This window comes from Carassius carassius, chromosome 23 (assembly GCF_963082965.1).
Source record: "Carassius carassius chromosome 23, fCarCar2.1, whole genome shotgun sequence".
NCBI lineage: Eukaryota > Metazoa > Chordata > Actinopteri > Cypriniformes > Cyprinidae > Carassius > Carassius carassius.
In genome coordinates, this window is record NC_081777.1 from 7,011,623 (window position 1) to 7,032,010 (window position 20,388).

General features: G+C 36.8%; 1 protein-coding gene across 3 annotated transcripts in view; it reads left to right on the forward strand.

Moving 5' to 3' along the window:
- LOC132101274 (contactin-5) overlaps nucleotides 1–20,388 on the forward strand; it is a 205,368-nt gene that overhangs the window by 177,343 nt on the left and 7,637 nt on the right. For all 3 annotated transcript variants that reach the window (XM_059506093.1, XM_059506094.1, XM_059506095.1), the window contains 5 exons: nucleotides 236–306; nucleotides 15,598–15,832; nucleotides 17,603–17,712; nucleotides 19,643–19,829; nucleotides 20,181–20,293. In XM_059506093.1, the coding sequence (XP_059362076.1) occupies nucleotides 236–306; nucleotides 15,598–15,832; nucleotides 17,603–17,712; nucleotides 19,643–19,829; nucleotides 20,181–20,293 (716 nt within the window). The remainder of the gene's footprint in view (nucleotides 1–235; nucleotides 307–15,597; nucleotides 15,833–17,602; nucleotides 17,713–19,642; nucleotides 19,830–20,180; nucleotides 20,294–20,388) is intronic.

A 20,388-nucleotide genomic window follows, 5' to 3' on the forward strand; every position in this document is an offset into this window, starting at 1 on the left:
TCAGGTGTGTTTAGTGAGTGCTATACTGTTTCTTGAATTTGTAATTCATGGTTGTGGTTTTGAGAGTTACATGTGTAGAGTAAATTTTCCTCCTCTGTCTTAACAGCCAAGCATTCATTAATCATTAGTAGTCATTAGCAAGTAATGCACCACTCGCATTTTTGCATAGAGGTTTTAGCTACTAAAAGCTAATACTTTAATGCATTATTACATTGCACTATTTCTGTGTCTGCAGTTCCGTCAGTAGCCCCTGCCAACGTGAGAGGAGGGAACGGCCGCAGGCATGAGCTGGTCATATCCTGGGAGGTAGGTTTGCACTCAGCATGCACAATGGACTCCCTACTGTGAACTCTTGCTATGCTAATGAATATGGCATAAAAGACTTGCAGTTCCTGGCCAAATAGATTCCCGCAGCTAATTGACTTTGAGCGTTCGTAATTGTATCCGGCTATAATTGCCACCATCGCAATTTGTCTATTGAAGGATTGCTACACTTATAGTCCTAAACCCTATGAGAACAGATGAATGACTATATTCTAAATGAAATTTTGTGCTTTGTGGGAATACTGTTGGAGGCAAAAAGGACTTACAAGTGGTGCAGGTGTATTCCAGACCTGCTAGACATGTGTAATAGTTTGCAAGCCTTACTTCATTCAACCTATTAACATGATGTAGGCTTATTAGGAAAATTTAATATTTGAAAATGCTGACAAGTCATTTATGCATATTCATTCATCTGTTCATGTGTAGATGTGTTGGTTTGTACATCGAATGTATGTCACCCAAAATTCAAATTTGAGTTTGTGTCTGTTACTTTTGTGATATGTGACATTTAGCAATTTTGGCACGTATTATGTTAAATGCTCTCCAAACATCTGAATATGCCTTCTTCACTACAATATTGCAGGTTAATGTTTTTTTTTTTTTTTTTTTTTTAAGTAGGCAAATATTCGGTTGACCTAGTACAGGAGCAGTGAAGCAATGGAATTGGAAGTCAATGGCTACCAGTAACCTTTTTATTACCAACCTTATAACCTTATAATACTGTAAAGTGTATTATTTACATAGAACTATTTTTAAAAGTTTGCTAAAATATACTTCCTTTTCACAAAGGACTATCAAGTAGTAAACTAGTACTGTTGCCTTATCTCACTTCATTCGTGTACATGCAAAATGAAAAATACATTTTCTTGCGCAGTGCCAGGTTTGATGTCATTGACACCAAAACACAACTCAAATGTGTTGTAATCTAATTTGACACACCACTCATTTTCCAATATGTGGAATGGAGAATGAAATTTGAGAGCTGCAGCATAATGAATGGCTTCAGAAGACAGGTCATATACTGTTGAATATAATGAATATACTGTTATAATATTTTCCTTTTTGAAGCTTGATGGTTGTGGTCACTGCCTTTTATTATTTATAAAATATAAATAAGTTTTGTCAAATGAGAGAGAACATTCAATCTTCAAAGCGCTTGGATGTTTTTTTTTTTATTCTGTTTGTTATCTGAAATGTTTAACCCTGCGACAATATCTAGTCAGTTTTTCTGTTCTGTGTAAAGAGAATACTATTATGCTTATGAATAGAATCACCTTTGGTTTTTTGCACTGCTGTGAGGGGCGATATTGTGCACATAAACACAAAAAAAGTGGTTTCCAGATGAAGCCAGTTAAACCTGCGATTAAAAGGGGAATTGAGGAACAGATGTACGCTGAAGTGACGATATTCTTGCAGTTATTAAATACTCAGGCCCCAACTGTCACCAGGCAAATAACTTTCATATTAGCAGAACTGTACCTTAGTGAGAAATAAAATACGATAAGGCTCATTCCAGTTGCAATGGAAGATTTTTACCGTGATGACTTTCTGAGTTTATAACCGCTTGAGGAGGTTATCACTGTAACTACAGAATAATCAGAGTTTTAATTTTGCTTTGGCAATGACAGTTCAATTATAAGCCCCTCATCGCATTCACAACATGCAGAATGTGTCTGTACACTATAAAGGTTTTTAGATGTTGCTTAGAGCTCTGAACACATTGTGAGTATAGTGTTTGCCTGTTTTAAACACACAGGAGATTTCTCAAGTGTTAATTATTTGCTATGTCACTTAAAGGGACGTACTAGCAGGTATCCTGACAGGAGCTTCAGGTGCTATTTTGAGACACGTAGTACATCATATTAAATTACATATCATTTAGCAGATGCTTTTAAACCAAAACGATTTGCAACGTATTAATTGGACTGTCCCCCCGGAGCCTGAGTGCTTTGCTCAAGGACATAATGGCGACTGAGCAGCTTTATGAATTTAATAATACTTCAGTTACCAAGTCTCCCATACCTGGAATATAACCTTTTCTAGCACAGACACTTTACATTAACAATTAGAGTGCCACCATACTTAAACCGGTCAGTACTAACAAAGACTAACAAGACCTGTTGACAATGTATGTTACTACATTTCATTTACACAATGTCCAACATTAAACTCTAAATGCAGGTAAATATCTGCACTGGCAAATATATGAAACAATTTTTTATTTAGCTTTATTGCCGGAAACTTTATGAATTATAACAGCACATGGTTGTGAGAAAACAATATGGTTTAATGCTGTTATTAAATCACAAAGGCTGCAATGTAGTGATACATGTTGTTTTAAAAGTGAGCAGAGTATTGGCCACTATTTTCAGTGTCTTGGAGCAACTCAGTTTGTTGGAAATGTTGTGACTGGATCCCTGCAGGCGTTGTGAGTTTGGGTCCGTTATAGCATGCATTTAAAAAAAAAAGCTACACGTTCCAACCATCTTCTCAAATGTTTCATGACAAATGTTCATAAATCTGTTGTCAACAAACGAGAAGCTTTAAGGTCTACTTGCAGTTGTCTGCCAAAATAAAAACTTGTTTTAATGTTTGAAATAGAAAGTAAAACGGCCATTAAAATGAGTATTGTCTTTTAACTGTTATATTTATTTATTGTATTTAATAATTATATATTTTTTTTCTTTATTTATTTATTTTATTTATTTATTTATTTATTTTTTACAATACAATGGTATAGTTGCTTCGTGCCCTTTCTTGAGTTGGTAAAAGCCCCGTTCATCTTGGGCACCACTCCACCTATGTATCCTCGGATACCTATCTAAACACGGTGTTGCTACTAGAGAACTGTTGAGACAGCTCTTTCAGCAAGCTTATGCGTAAGCTAGCGGTAGCCCCTATGTGACAGGCAAGATTTGGTAGAAAATGCTAGGTTCTTAGCCGTGTCCCTTTAAAGGAATCTTTCCTGATCCCAAGCTTTCAGCTCTACCCTGGGCCGAGGCCCTGAAAATTAAGTTGGGTATGTAGCTTAGGCCTTTGGCTGTAAGGGGTACTGTCACAGACAGCCATCTAAACATCCCAGGGGCAACTCCCGTGGAAATGGTAGAGTTGGTACTTAGTGCTCGCCATGATTCTGGCCTGCACTCCCCTTAGCATGGCGGCGTGGGTATACTGTTCCCAATAGCAACAAGCTTTTTTTTTTCCAATGTATGCTTCAGACACGGGTCACAACAAGGTGTTCCCTATAGCGACCCCTAGAGGATGCAGTGTCTCGTTCCCTACTCAGGGAACCATGGTTACATTCATAACCTGAGACGTTTCACCTAATCGCATATTAATCTTGAGTACCTATGGAATAGTACGGCTTCCTTCATATCTCCAAAAAGTCTTTAGTTTTATCATATTTATAAAAGAAAAATACAGCTTTCCGATTCTCCCTGGAAAAAGCCGAGCTCCTGGAGGCATGCTGTCACTGAAATGACGAGAACACACAAATTCACTTGCTACACTCCATTGCTACCCCGGAAAAACAAACTGCATCCACTGTTCATGTTACGTTGGGTTCTTTGGGAAGCTGAACACGGTTAACTTTCCCTCACATCCAAAAACACACTTATTTGGAGACATTCTCAAACAAATCCTGTGAAGTAGAGATCGACCGATATGGGATTTTCTATAGCCGATGCCGATGCCGATGTTTAGAGTTCAGGGTCAGCCGATGGCCGATATGTCCTGCCGATTTTTAGGGCCGATATCTTGACGTTTTCCCCTTCATTTGCATGCTAAAATGTCACACTAATAATAAGTGGATGCACAACATTTCTAAACTTACCATCATTTATTGAGTACAGACAGAAGTCAATCAGAAAGTCAATCATTTACAAAAAAGTTTTAGAGCATTTATCAAGCAGAATTTTTCAAGTTTGTTGGAACATAAATGTAAACTTAAATATACATTTAAATAAAATAAATAAAATGTTATAAATAAAAATCAATTAAACTGAAAAATACAAAAAATAAAATATATTTTACAAAAAATAATAGTAGTGCTGCAAACACACTAGCAACCAGCAACATTTGTGTTTGGTATAAATGACACAGAACATTTAAAGTGCATTCTAATTTCAAACTTACATCGCAGTCTGTTCATTATTAAAATAAAGTACAGTCAACCAAACATATACAAGGTTACACTGGTCAGTTTAAATAGACCGTAGTGTAACGGTCCACTCTGCTGTTATGCCAAGGACGTTTTTGCTCATGTGAAGAGGATGATCTTTTCCGTCTAGTTTACATTAAAAAAATATTATAGTTTAACATTCAGATACATTGCGAATGTGGAAACATTTGGATATGCGCAGAACGAGATCTGAGCAATAACCTCCAAATACATCTAGTCAAACCTGCGCTCGCTCATCCTCGTATGCACGCACACATGCACACACTCATGCACTCATGCGTCTCGATCTAATGCTCTGTAAATGCAGGATTTTTTTTAAACAAATAGGCCTAGCGGAACGCAAAAATTCTAAATCGAATATTTTGCAGAACAGGATCAAACAAAAAAAGTACTGGTCATAATTTTTGCATAAAATGTTTATTGTGAAAAAGCGGTTCACTGACTGCGTGGCACAGCCACAAGCACCACAGTTATGTTTGGGATAATTTTATTTTTAATACTATAGTGTCATTTGAAAACATTGCAATTGCGTTTTAAAATACAACAACGAGCAGCACCACGAAACCATTTAAAGAGACGCATTCAGCGGTCTCCTTGACGGGAAACAGTAAACAAAGTAACATGATCTAAAACGTATGGTGCACTCTCTTCATTTTATCAAATGATCATAATCACATCTATTCATTTTACAGTCCTGCTACTAGCATTTTATTCAGACTAAAACCCCTTTAATTCGGGTGAGAAAGCTTTTTTCCCAAGTGGCTTTGCACATAATAAAAATAATAACGCTGCAGACGCATTTTGCAGTATTAAGGTTATTAATTGATCATTAATTTAAACGTCGATCGATCATGGAAATGATCGAATATTGACATCCCTAAATGCAAATGAGTTGGATGGAAACCTGGCTATTGTCTGCATCAAACCATGCTTCCGAACAAATGTGATTCACGGTTCTGGGCAGCTCCAGGACAGCTGTCTCTCGGAGCACGGTGCTGTCTGTGAGCGGGTCAGAGTAACGTAGCCCTCAATCACGCTGCAGTGTTTGTAAGAGCTGACAACTTCTCCACCCCATTTACAGAGTGAGAATCTCTGACTACCTTTATCTCCCAGGACTGTTGTTGAATCTTCCAAAAGTTTTGGCTTGGGGTCCTTCACATGCGCAGCAGCACTTTCCACTGCAACAATAACACGGGGCTGCCCGCCGAAGTGCCTGACTTTAAATCGGCGCTACTAAACACGGATATCGGCCGATGCCGATATATTAAAAAATGACAAATATCGGCCCAATATATCGGCCGAGCGATATATCGGTCGACCTCTACTGTGAAGCGCTGCCGTCGATTTCCCGATGAAGCGTGTTGATGGGCGCGGTCTCGCTCTCCTCTTGTCAACGTGTGCATGGCCACGCTTTTCCGAGAGAAATGCTCATATAAGGACTTCCACCATCATCTACGTCATTAGATCCACGATCGAAAAAAAACTGCCGAAACTTGTACCAACCTGGAAGTAAAATTTTCAGCATAGAAATTCTGTCATACGTCCAAAATTTATTATTTTTTTTTTTAATTTTGGCCATGTTTAGCATGAGAATCCATCTCTTTAACACTGTGAACAACTCTGAATACATGAAACACCATTGTAGCCCCCCTTTAAAGTAGTGGCTGTATTAACTATTGTGAAAACATTTGAGAGTTTTGTACACATTGTTTTGAGAAAATGATTTGCATGATTTGTAATTTGTATAAAATGAATGGAAATGTACAATCATTCAGAACAAAGTATTCAGATCACTGTGTTAACTGTTTTGAAAACAGTGACCTGAGTTTGGAGACATGTCAAATCGATTGAGAAAAACCGTAATATTACAATAAATACAACTAGAAAATCAACTAGAACATAGGTCTTCAACCCTGTTCCTGGGGACCCACTGTCCTGCAAATGTTATTTCCAACCTGCTTCAGCACACATGGCCTGTGACTTTTCAAGTGATCTTGAAGACCTTGATTAGCTGATTCAGGTGTGTTTGATTAGGGTTGGAGCTGAACTCAGAACAGTGGGTCCCCAGGAGCAGTGTTGAAGACCTATGAACTAGAAAATTGTTTTATATTCAAAAAACACAGTGACAAACAGCAGAATTTAACCTAATATTTAGCTATTAAAAAGTAAGCATTTATTTTTGAGGATGCATTTATCTGTGAAACAGTTATTTTTTATTCCTCATGCAAGCAAACGTAAACACCCAAATTGAATCAATCTTCTCAATGCGACACATGAGATTGATTATTGCCTCATATTACTCTGCTGCAGCACAAACAGTGTTGGGGAGTAACTAGTTACATGTAACGGCGTTACGTAATTTAATTACAAAATTATTGTAACTGTAATTAGTTACAGTTACTACGAAAAAATGAGTAATTAAATTACAGTTACTTATGAAATTTTTAACGATTACAAAGGGGATTACATTTGAATATTTACACACATCCACATACAGATTTAACTGATTTCTTTCCCAAATTGCACTGACTATTCTGAGACATACCGCCCTAATAATTTCCGGGATGCGGAAATACAGTCATTCTTAAAAACGGAATGCCTAACGCGGACGGAATATGCCACATTTTGGATGACTAAATCAAAAGTAGGTCAGTAGCCTACACTTGAATCAAAACATGACATGGACTAGTGTCTGTGAATATTAAGCCCCAAAAATGCAATATATGACTTGCACATTCTGCGTGTCTGTGGAAATCAGGCGCGGACTGGACACCGGGAGAACCGGGACAATTCCCGGTGGTCTGGCAGCCGATTTTGCCCCACTATTTAATATCATTATTGTATAATTGCCTGCCGAATGTACTAAAGCGATAATTTGCGAATCCGCCATTTGATAATTAAATCTCTAATAAGTCATGAAGTGTTAGTCATGACTCGCGCGCTCTCCGCGCCTCCGCCAAACGGTTCAGTCTGGATCAGACTCCGAGTAATCAATGCGAGAGAGAGAGAATAGAGTGGAGTGTGGGAGCGCACAGCTGGAGCAGAGAAGCAGAACTACTGTTCAGGGTTTCAGGTCAGTTTCATCTGTAAAGATGCTTTTTTGTCTTTGTGTTTGTCAATGTTTTTTTATTTATTTAACCAAGCAGCAGCACGTTGCTCATCAGTCATCACTCAAAATACTATATAAAGGCCATCATTATTATCAGTTGTAATGTTACAGTTGGAATTTAGCTGAAAAAAAATCTGATTTTTTCATAGGTTTAGGGGGAGCTACGACAGACAACACAACCCTTACGAAAATTAACATTTTAATATTTAACTATAAATCCAGAGAAAATGGTTACTATTGTTTAACTGTGGTAATCAAAAATGTAAAATTATTTTACAAATGTATTTATTTAAAAATAAATACAAATCCATTTGCAAAAAAAACAAAAACAAAACAAGGTTATTTTACTTTTATATAGGCTAATAAAAGCATGTTAAACTTTTGTAAGGGAAAAACATGACTCATGTACAGTATTAGGATTTTTCTATAAAGATATTGTATTGTAGAGTATTGTATTGTAAAGTATAGTTTTGTTCAATCTTGAGTATTAAAGTCATGAGAGAGATGGATAACAGGGCAAAATAAAGAGACTGAAGAGAAAAATGGAAGTGAAGGTCCAGTTCAGGAGAGAACTTTTAATTATTTTGCATGTCCCCAAATTAAAGATTTAAACCTTTTTTATGTCAGGTCCATACAAAAAAATAGTTTTGTCCATGAATTTGTTTGTATGAGTTTGAATTTTCCAGTCTGAATTTTTTTCCCAGTCCGCCCCTCCTGTAAATTACTGGCAAAGACATGGTTTAATTTACTACACATAGGCCTACTAGTGTTTTCAACCTCTGCCGCCTCAATATAGGAGTAAACGAGCACATAAACACAATTTCTAGAACTGCTCTGTGTCACTTCATGTGCATTTTACTTATTTTGAGAAAACTATCATCACATACAAAGAGACAGCAGTTTAAAAAAACACCAATGTTTCAGGAGTTTAGTACACAGAATACGTCACACTCTTATTAGATGACTGTATTTAAGTTGATGTATATGCTTTTATTTATTATTCTTTAATTTTCACAAATTTAGAAAAGTAATCAAAAAGTACTCAAAAGTAATTAGTTACATTACTTTAATAAAGTAATTGAAAAAGTTACACTACTATTACATTTTAAACAGGGTAACTTGTAATCTGTAACCTATTACATTTCCAAAGTAACCTTCCCAACACTGAGCACAAATTAAATGATATGCACTTTATAACCAAACTGGCCATTTTAAGAGTGAGTTTGGGTTAATTGTGATAAAATGTTTATTTGTTTCTGGATGATACTGTCTTCATATAGAGTCACTTGAACTGTTACAGTTGTTATTCTTGACTACTGGAATAACAGAAAAGGCTTGATTGTGATCATTCATGCAGGACTTAAGTCATATTATGCTGAATAGGAGATTCAGGAGTCACGCCTATTAGTAAACAATCCCAGAAAACAGATTGTTTGAATGTAGCCTCCCTAATATTGTGGATAACGTTAATGTCTTCTTCTCTGGCACAGTCCCATATAGCTCTATTTTAGCTCCACCCTGTTTGTCTAGGTCCCGATTAACCACTTTAGAACCACTGAATTGGCTCTGCATCTCCAATCAATACTGGTGGATATGAGAAGATGCAGTGCTGCTTTGGCTTTCAGGGCACGTGAACTGGCTGCTGCGCTGCCTCTCCAATCATCTCTGCGTGGTTGTGGATGACCAAGGCGCCTGGGCCGAGAGCTGCTTATTAAACAGGATAAATGACTAAACAGCTCGCCCCGTCTGCTCATTAGTGTCTGCAGAGAAAGAAAAAGTATTACGGGCACCAGGAGCAATGGACTGGACTATTACAGTTGCCCTACTTCCTATTTGATGCCTGCCGTGCGTGCCGATATCAGACCGCCAGCAGACCTCATTTGCACTGTGGGTGCCACTCCTTCGCCCAACAGCCTTTTTAGATGCATGTTCCACTTCATTTTGTAGCAGAACTGATTTTTTTCTGTTTTTTAAATGGCCATTTATTGGTCGCCCCATGCAGAAAGGCTCAGCCAGCACCGATAATGTTGGTTCAAAGATTGTTAATTCAATTGCTAGAAATACTAGAGTGAGTTAACTACACTGCTTTGGCACTAAAAGTGTGTGCTGAAGTATTTAGTGTGAAGGTACAGTCTATTTTCTCCCATCGTCTGTCTGCATCTTATTTTGGGTGCTGCCGCCAAGGGACATGATAAATTCAGAAGCGGTGGAAATCAGTCAAAATTTGGCGTGAAGGACAGATTCCCTGCCAAAAAGAAAGGAGAGTACAGGTGTTTGTCAATTATTAAAATCGCCTAAGAATTAATTCTGCCGGCTTACATTTTAATTAAATTTCTATCTCCCTTAATAGATTGCATTCCATTCTATTAAATGCCTAGCAGGTGTCGCAGACAGGCTCTGATATCTCCCCCTCAGAAAAACATAGAGCAAGTGTCAAACCTCTTTTGAAAGAAGCAGCAAGGAAATTTGTTAGCAGCTGGACAGGCATAATCAACTTATGTGACCTTACAGAACAAGGATAATTTAGGTGGTTTAGTCTAGACAAATGGAAAAAAAATAAAAAAAATAAAAACTTGAGAATACTCACCCTAATGAGCAAATGGTCTGCTAGAAAGTAAAGATGGAAGGAGAAGTGTTTTATAATTGCATGGTAATAATGCCAAGTGTGTGTAAGTGAAATCTTAAAGAATTCATAATTTGCTTACCTTAATTTTTAGCTCCCAGAATGGTGAAAAAGTAATCAGTACTACAATATTGTTGTGTCTCATGGTACTAGCTAAGGTATCATGACAGTAAATAGTATTCAAAACAGTATGATTCCTTTTTTATTGTGGATGTGTCTTTTTTGCTGTTTTTATTGCTATTATATATTATAATATTATTGCAATGTATTATTATAAATTATTACAATTAAATATTATTATACTTACTAAAGATATATAGTTCTTATTCATGATTATTCAGGATAAATCTAGGATTTATTCCCTTCACACAGCATTGCAATGCAGTTTTCACAGGAACTGAAGGGAGAATTTTTTTAAGCCAAAGCTTACATTTGCAGTTTAATTTCATTAATAAAATTGAGCATTATTAATGATCTCAAATCTATCTAACTTATCACAGGAGGAGCTTGTGCTGTAGCCTTCGTAACTCAGAATTTAGAGATGCATCAGACAGATGTTTTTGGCTGTTATTGCTTCATGAATCAAATGAGAAGGAGCTGATCTTTGGATTCCCAATTTGTTTCATTCTGAGTCACTCCCCTTATGAAAATAAAAGTTTATTCAAGTGTGCTATTAGTAAACTTATTTTAAACTAAAAATAGGAAAGTGTACTTTTAATGTACTTCTCAAAAATATGCTTTATGTACTTCTCAGAAATGTACTTCTTAAAACTACAAGTATACTTAGAAAAAGATTAAAGATAGTTGAGCTATACTTGTGCTCTGAGAATCCATGTTTTCATTGTTATACAGTAGGGGGCGCTATTACACATCTTCTGTAGAGAATTTCCAAAACACAAGTGAATAAGAAACCCGAAAAACAACAGATGCTTCCACAAGGGGTAGGCAATACTGCTAATTTTGGTATTGATCCGAAACCAAGTAAATACAAGGCCAGTACCACCGATATCGATATCGGTGATACCGATACTGATATCGATACTGATACTTTTTCCTTTTAAATAATTAAGAATAAATAATTAACTAATGTTGATATAACTAAAATATTACATCACCTTACATCACATAATTTCTATGGATATTCTTTGCCTTTCTAATAGGAAAGCAATTTGTGAAGTGTCATGTTAAGCATTTTCCTCCCATAGAAATAGTTATAAAGAAAAAAAAACTTAAATGTGGCTTAATGCAATAAGAAAGCAATATTAAAAGGCCAAACTCAGTATACTGATGATGCAAACTATATGCAGGCAAGCAGCCATGTATATAAACACAAAATGCATGTTAATTGTTTTCCTCTGATAGAAAACCATTATAAAAAAATTTTTTCATGTGGCTTAATGGTTGAAGACAGTGATACTGTATAAAAAGTGTATGTAAATTTAATGGGTCTGCCTTCTATTCTCATCTGCTTTCAGCAATTTTTAGCTGTACAAAACAGTTTGTTTTGCTGATTGATATTGCAAACCAGTGTTTCTTACTATTTCCTATTATTTTCTCACATATTATTTTAATGTATTGTCTTCTAAACACACAGGGTGGATAACACAAACAATTTTACTGTTTATTGCACATTACCGATGTGACGTCAAGAGTGACCGACTGAAAGGGAACGTCTCGGTTACATATGTAACCCTCATTCCCTAAAGGAAGGAACAGAGACGTCACGTCCCATCACCACAGCTACTTTACCACCGCTGACCGGCCAAGTCACCGGCTCGGTTCCTCAGTGAAAACCTGAGTGTGTGTTGCACCAGCTGCCTAGTTATACTCGCACTGCGATCAGCAGCAGCTGGATGCAATGATTACATGCCTATGTGCATTAGCTCATTTAGTGTACACTCGAAGTGGATTGGTCTCTCGGTCATTACCAACATGAACTCTCTGTTACCTCCTTCAGGGAACAAGGGTAACATGCATAATATGAGAGGTTTTAGAATAGTAAAATACTAAACTATATTGTGCAGCCAATGTGCAGAATTCAAATCGTATTTTAAAGTTGTGTTGAAGCAGAAATATTTTCAGCAAATATATATATATTTTTTTCTTACAAAATGTATGGACCACTTTTATTTACATTAAAACATTTGTGTGTAATGTCAAAGACTGGTTGACAGGGAAAAGGTGCATGATAATAAATAAAATATAGGTACTGTGTATTTTAAAAAGTGAAGTGTAGAAAGACTTCAAGCTAGAGCAGAGCATTGGCAGTCATCATTCACTATCACTAGGTGATTTCCAGAGACAGCCATTATACCGCAGATTAATTGATATTTGATTTGTTATTCACAATGTCGTCACCCGTGCAGTTTATTTACTCGAGGGCCTGAACCAAGCACTTTGAAAAGACATTGACATGGTTCACAGAACAATGGCGAGCTGTGGCTGTATGAGTCTTGGATGTGTTGGATTAGCACATCTTTAATTGATGTGTTCAGGCTCACCATCAAAGCGCTTGACATTCACAAGTGATGTGTTTCATTACAAGTGAAAATCGCCCCGATTCATTTGGGACTCTCTGACATTTTGATGTAATTCAGTGCCATTTACTGTTGCTTCTTTCTCTGAACCAACATAACAAAGGATGTCTTTTAACTGGAAAAATATGGAGATTTAAATTATTTATTGGATACATGTTTAAAGCTTCTGTGTGGATTTTTGTGTGCTTTTGAAGCTGTATGGTTGGGGGATGTCATGGTTCTGCCTTCATGTCCTGGTTTTTCTCTAGTCTTGTGGCAGGATCATGACAGCCCCGTGTTTTGTGTACAAGCACATGGCCTTGTCTTTGGGCCATGTGCTTGTGTTGTCTCGTTTCCTTGCCCCGCCCCTCTTGTTACCCTAGTTTTGTCATCATTGTTTCACCTGTTCCACCTGTTGTGTTCATTAGTAGCCTCCCTTTACAACCTCGTGTGTTTCTCTGTCCCTTTGTCGGTTCATTGCCAAATGTTGTCTAACGTTGTCATATATTGTCAAGTCTTGCCAAATGTTGTGAAGCTTTGTCTCTGTCTATCTTTAATGATACCTCTAGAGTTCTGTTCTATGTATAATGTTAATTGTTTTGTTGTTAGTTTAGTCTTCGTCAAGTCTTAGTCAAGTCCTAGTCAAGGCTTTTGCCTTTTTGTCTTGTTTTGCCCCCTCGTGGGTTTTGTTTTCCTATTTTTGTACAATAAACTGTGTTGCTGTGACTACTGTCTGCATTTGGGTTCATTCCCCACCATCCACATAACAGAATGAACCGACCAACAAGGAACCCAGCAGACAGTATGTCCTCCTTTGTAGAGCACAACCCAGACGACCTTGCACAATGGTGGCACGGAGTCATCCTCGGCTGAGTCAGCGCTGTCTGAGACTGCCCGTCCAACGCAAGTCACAGATCCCGCTGAGCCTCACCCACCGGCCACATGTCCGGCTCTGTCTTCCACACCGCGACCAAAGAGGAAGAGGAGGAGAAAGGGAGCCTCTCGCCCTTGATCTCAGCTGGTCCCAGAGCCCGCTACTGCAAGCGCTGTCCCAGGTGCTGTTCCAGAGCCCGCTACTGTAAGTGCTGTCCCAGAACCCGCTATTGTGAGTACCGCAGAGAGAGTCGCGGCCGATTCAGCTGCTGAGGCTGTCTTGCGGGCTGTTTCCGCGCATCAAGAGATGCCTGTCCTCGTCGCTGCTGACATTATGGCTGAGTACTTAAAGCGTCTTGCCCAGATTCTTGAAGCCCCTGGCAAGTCAGTCAAGTCATGTACCGAGTCCACAGATTCTACGACTGCCGTGAGCGCCGAACCCCAGTCAGCTGCTGTGAGCGCCGAATCCCAGTCAGCTGCCGTGAGCGCAGTATCCCACTCTGCTGCAGACGATGATCTCCCCGATTCAGAGATGGGGAGCTCTATACTTTTTCCTGCTCCAAGGTCACCCACAGTATCCCCTGTCGTCTTGTCTCCTGTTGTGTCCCCTCCTGTCTCCCCTGTCAAGCTGCCTACTGTTTCCCCCAAGTCATCCCCTCATGTGTCTCCAGCCAAATTCCCCCGGAGTCCCAGTCCTCAGTCCTCGTCCCGGAGACCCAAGAACCCCAGTCCTCCCATCCACCCTGGACTGCCCCCTAAGAACTTTGTACTTCCCCCACCTCCTCTGCCTTGTTTATTGTTTTTGATTTTGCACCCTAACCCTGTGATTGTTTTTTCATGTTTGCCTTTGGTGTTATTTGTCATGTCTTGTTGGTTTGTGTCTTTGTCCCAGTCAGTCGTGTCCCGTGTTTGATGTTCTGATGACAGGGGTTCTGTCGTGGTTCTGCCTTCATGTCCTGGTTTTTCTCTAGTCTTGTGGCAGGATCATGACAGGCCCGTGTTTTGTGTACAAGCACATGGCCTTGTCTTTTGGCCATGTGCTTGTGTTGTCTCGTTTCCTTGCCCCGCCCCCCCTTGTTACCCTAGTTTTGTCATCATTGTTTCACCTGTTCCACCTGTTGTGTTCATTAGTAGCCTCCCTTTATAACCTCGTGTGTTTCTCTGTCCCTTTGTCGGTTCATTGCCAAATGTTGTCATATATTGTCAAGTCTTGCCAAATGTTGTGAAGCTTTGTCTCTGTCTCTGTCTATCTTTAATGATACCTTGCTGTGAGTATTTTGTCTAGAGTTCTGTTCTACGTATAATGTTAATTGTTTTGTTGTTAGTTTAGTCTTTGTCAAGTCCTAGGCAAGGCTTTTGCCTTTTTGTCTTGTTTTGCCCCCTTGTGGGTTTTGTTTTCCTATTTTTGTACAATAAACTGTGTTGCTGTGACTACTGTCTGCATTTGGGTTCATTCCCCACCATCCACATAACAGGGGAGTGAAGAGCTTTGTGGCTCAGCCAAATATTGGGCAGGTTGTAAAATTAGCTTGTGTTGTAAACCGCCACATAAAAGGCATTGAGTAGTTAGAGGGCCCTATTTACGCCTGGTGAAATGCGGGCGCAATTTCAGCCCGATTCAAAAAAATAGCAAAAAAATTCACATTACACAGGAACTACGAGTTGTGCCGGAGTCAAATAATTGGCCAGACTACATCTTCAGGGCTGATAATTCTCAAGCAAAAGTCTTCATAAATTACCTGCTCACGGCCGTTTACCCTTCCCTCATTTCTCTGAGCTCAGCTGGCTGTGTGTTATTAGGATCCTTTTCCAATTTTCGATCTTGCTGAAGAGAAATGTGTTTTACCTTAAGCAAACTCGGATATTTTGAGCGATATTTTAAGAATTAGTGTAAACAGTGTGACTTTTAAACATTATCTACCTGGAAATGAAACCAGAGCTCATGATAATTAGTTTAGTTTTTTGTCCTCAGCCCGTCTCTGAAGAATTCCAAAATGGAGAAGGTTTTGGCTACATTGTGGCATTCCGAGCCAATGGCACACGTGGATGGAAAGAGAAGATGGTGACCTCGGCAGACTCCACCACCTATAAATACAGAGACGAGACCTTCCCCCCTCTCACCCCATTTGAGGTGCGGGTGGGGGTGTATAACAACAAAGGAGACGGGCCCTTCAGCGAGGTGGTTACTGTGTTCTCAGCAGAGGGAGGTGAGGGTCAGATGTATTCTTGCTCTGATTGATGGGATATATTGCTTGCTTATATAACTTCAATAACACACGGCTCAACGTTATAGACAGAGTTTTTCAAACTTTGAAGTACATCACACATCAGCTAAATCAGCGCTGTGGATGGATGTACTTTTGAGATACAGGTACTATAGTACAAAAGTCAAAATCCAACTGTCAAAAGACATTACACAGAATGAGAACATTATACACCTTTGTCAAAAAGAAATACATTTTAATACAATTAATTTCTATAAAAAAGAAAATTTAAGAATAGTTATTATGGAAATAAAAAGAGTAAAAGAATATACTTAAGTGTGAACTAAATATAATGTTTCTAATTATCTGAACACGTATTATAGTTTAAATTTATATTAAATGCAATTAGTTGGACTTTAGAGGGATTTTTTGGCCTACATAAGAAGGAATTAAGTGCTGTTTTATATGTAATTTCACAGTTAAAATGTAGAAAATGTGTTATAGTTCAATTGATAGACAGTTTAATTAGTTGAACATTATAATGCTTTTTTGGCCCACGTAAGTATGAATTAAAGACATTTTTATATGTGATTTCACTGTTATTTATAGTTAACCCGAAAATGTAGAAAATGTGTTATAGTGGAATTTTATACTAAATACAATTAGTTACATTTAAAGTGCTTTTTTTGGCCCACATACATATTTTAATTTATTTATTTATTTATTTACTTGGCTACAAATACTGGCTGTTACTGGCCAATATTAAGCATTTATAATAAACTAAAACTTTACTATAGAATAATAAAGTATTTCATAATGTTATTTAATTATTTATTATTATTATTAAAAACTAAATGATAAATACTGGAATAGTATTTCTTTTGAAACTTGAATATCATGTATTTCAATATATTTGTGATTAAATATATACTCGTAATAATATCAAATAACATACAGTTAAAATCATAATCCAGTATTTTACATGTGCTGTAGTATGTAAGTTCACAAAGCAACGTAATCGTGTTAAAACATGACAAAAAATAATAATAAAACAATTACTTAAAATGTACTTTGTAATAATGTCAAATTAAAAGTTTTATTTTAAAATGCACTTATTAAATGTTCTTAGGTTTGTTTATAAACAGCCATGAAAGTGTACTTTCTTTAACTACACTTAAGTGGCTTTAATTTAATGAATATTATGTTGTTATTATTTTTTTTTTTTTTTTAAAGATTTGAAGTACACTACAAGTGCACATTTAATACACATGAGCACAATTCATTAACACAAGTCTATGCATTACAATTCTATATTGATTTCATGATTAACCAAGTCACTTTTCATGAAAGTGACTGTTTCATAAAATGACAGTAGATGGTGACCCAACGGCTTTCAAGCTCAGAGCTCAAATATAATAAAAGTTGTCTGTATGATGTGTGCTATTTGTTTTTTTTTTGTTTTTTTGATCAACCATTGAAATGATGAAGAGGACCAAACAGTTTCAGTGTGTGATCACACTGTGTCAGGCTGATTTTATGGTTACCGTGCGAGTTGCGTTTGCTGTGACTGCTGCTAATATGATGGATGTTCCGTGTCTCTGTCACCTCTCATTCTCAAAGTGTTTCTCTCAGCGGGATTCTCCCTCACGATCACAGAGCTTCACAACTTTCTACCAAACTCGTATCCCAAGCAGGCTTTTAGAGCATATGACTGATGAAGTGCTTTATGTGTTATTTGCTGTGAAATCTGACGTGTACTGTTTTTAAATGCAGAGCCCAGGGAACCTCCTTCAGAAGTACAGGCGTTTGCCATCTCCTCCTCCGAAATTAAAGTGATGTGGAAGCCGCCCAATCCTGGCCCTGGAAGACCCCAAGGATATGAGGTAAGAGAAGGGGAAATTAATAGATAAATGGTTTTGTGCCAAGACCTAGTGAGCCACCAACCTAGCCAGAATCATGTGTAAGAAACAGTGAGAGAAATATGAATTGTGTAAATACTTTTAATTCATGCAATATTGAAAAATACACAATACACTAGCACTCAAAAGTATAGGGTTGGTAAGTTTTTTGTTGTCATTGTTGTTGTTTATTTGTTTATTTATTTTTTATTTATGAAGTCTCTCTTATACTCTGGTGCATTCGTTTGATCAAAAATAAAGGAAAAAAATGATATTGTTATTGTTATTAACACTTAAAATTAATGTTTTCTATTTCAATATATTTCAAAATCAATTTGATATACTGTATATTAAATAATTTTATGTACTTTCAGCAGCTATTACTCCAGTCTTCAGTGTCATATGATCCTTCAGAAATCATTCTATGCTAATTTAGCGATTGAGAAACATTTCTTATTATTATCAATTTTGACAATGTTAACAGTTTTGTGGAAACATGATACTATTTATTTTTATTTAATTTTTTTGCAGGATTATTTGGTATATTTAAAGCTTAAAATATCAGAATTTATTTTAAAGAAATGTTTCTAACAAAAAAAAAGAAAGAAAAAAGTATTTTCTGTTACTTTTGATCAATTAAACACATCCTTGATGAAAAATTAATAATTAACCTAATTTCTTTTAAATACTGACCAAACTTGTGTGGTACCAGGGTTATTATATTTTAATTAAAACTATTAACTTAAACTATGATTAATTAATTAAGCTAATTGCTAAAGCAACATTTCTAATTTCAATTTAGTTTAACAATATACTAAAATAACAAAGTACAACTGAAATAAAAATGTATAAAAAACTATATGCACATTAAAGAAACACACACACACATATATATATATATATATATATATATATATATATATATATATATATATATATATATATATATATATATATATATATCACAGAAAAATTATTAAAGCTTTAATCAAAATAAGCATGGGACATTTGAAAATAAAAACTAATACTAAAATAACACAGTGAAGTACATGTAATTAAAAAATTACCAGCTAACACTAACATTCTTTATTCTTTTCTCTTCTATTTACTCGTTTTATTCTTTTTATTTAAAAAAAAAACAAACAATTTAATACATGAACTACATTGGACTTAATACATAAACATCCAAGACAAAAACTGCATATTATTGTTTTTTTTTTTGTTTTTGTTTTTTGCTGGTTTTGAATGCTCCTGATGTCCTTTAGTTGCTTTAGTTAAAAGCATCTGCTAAATTACTAACTCTAAATGTAAAAACAAACCATGTTTCTCAATACAGCAAATGTGTGTGCTATGTTATTTTAAGGCCATTAAAATATAATTCAGCATTTTTGCTAAAGTTAGCTTAGCAAAATGCTCACAGTATGAACTGAGGAGCAGCGTTTGTATCACTATCGCTGTCTATTCAGAAGGTCTCAAACCATCACTTATGAAGTTCTGTGATGGTTAGAGCTGTCTGAGAAGGCATTTGCCTATGACTGAAGGCAGCTCTTTAGGTTTTGAAACAGAGGCACATATGTGATCGTGAACCCTTTATTTTCTTCATCATTTCCAAAGCATTTTTATGCTTTCTGAATGAAGAAAATTATTCTCTGCAGTGAAATTACACAGTTGTGTCCTCCAGTGAGAAAGATTATCGTATTTCATCACAGGGAGATATTATTACATGCTCGCCTATTAAGCTCTCCATGCAAAATGTATGATGGTTATTTAAACCAAATGATACAATATCACATGAAATCAGCAACTCTCACTTTGTCATTTACTGAGGCAACTCAGTCTCATTTTCTTTATCACAACAAAAACGCTTGAATTAATGAAAGGAAGAAAGTTAGGCAGATTGTCTTGTTGGGAACAGGTGAGCTCCTGGAAGGACATGGAGCAAGAGGAGATGGGAAAGAAGAAGAGGACAATGGGGAATGAGACGACCATGCAGCTGACAGGGCTGGATGGAAACACGCAGTATCTGATCTCTGTGAAGGGATTCAACAGCGTCGGTCAAGGACCAGCCAGCTCACCCATCAAAATTAGTACTAAGAAAAATGGTGAGTTCCCTTAAAACAACTCCTTAGGCCGCATTAAAAACTATACAATTCACAATGACAAATAAGACTGTCCAAGAAATGAATGAGTTAATTCTGGCTATCTATTAAAGCTTTCATGAACATATCACATATCCCCCAGAACATATAACTGCATATTATACATCAAATACAGTTTCTGTAATGTTTGTTGCTTCATTGACCAGTTCACACGCTGTGTCATGAATAGAAATAGGTTTTGAGAAGAGGTTAATTTGTCTTGTCAATTAATGTGATCATTGCTCATTACAGACCTTCATTTTTAAATAGTTTTTTTTTTCATCTTTCTGTTTGGTTATCTGTCTCTCTTTTCAGCCCCAAGTCTACCCCCAGGCAACCTGATGTGGATTCAGGAGGGGAACAATGTTTCTCTATCCTGGGATCCAGTGAAAGCAAGGGACAATGAGTCAGAAGTCATTGGGTACAAGGTTAGTATTGTACAGATTCCGTGGGTGTACAGTAAAGTAAAACAAAATGTCACTGCATGTGTTCATTTTTTATTTTATTTTATTTTTCATTGCAG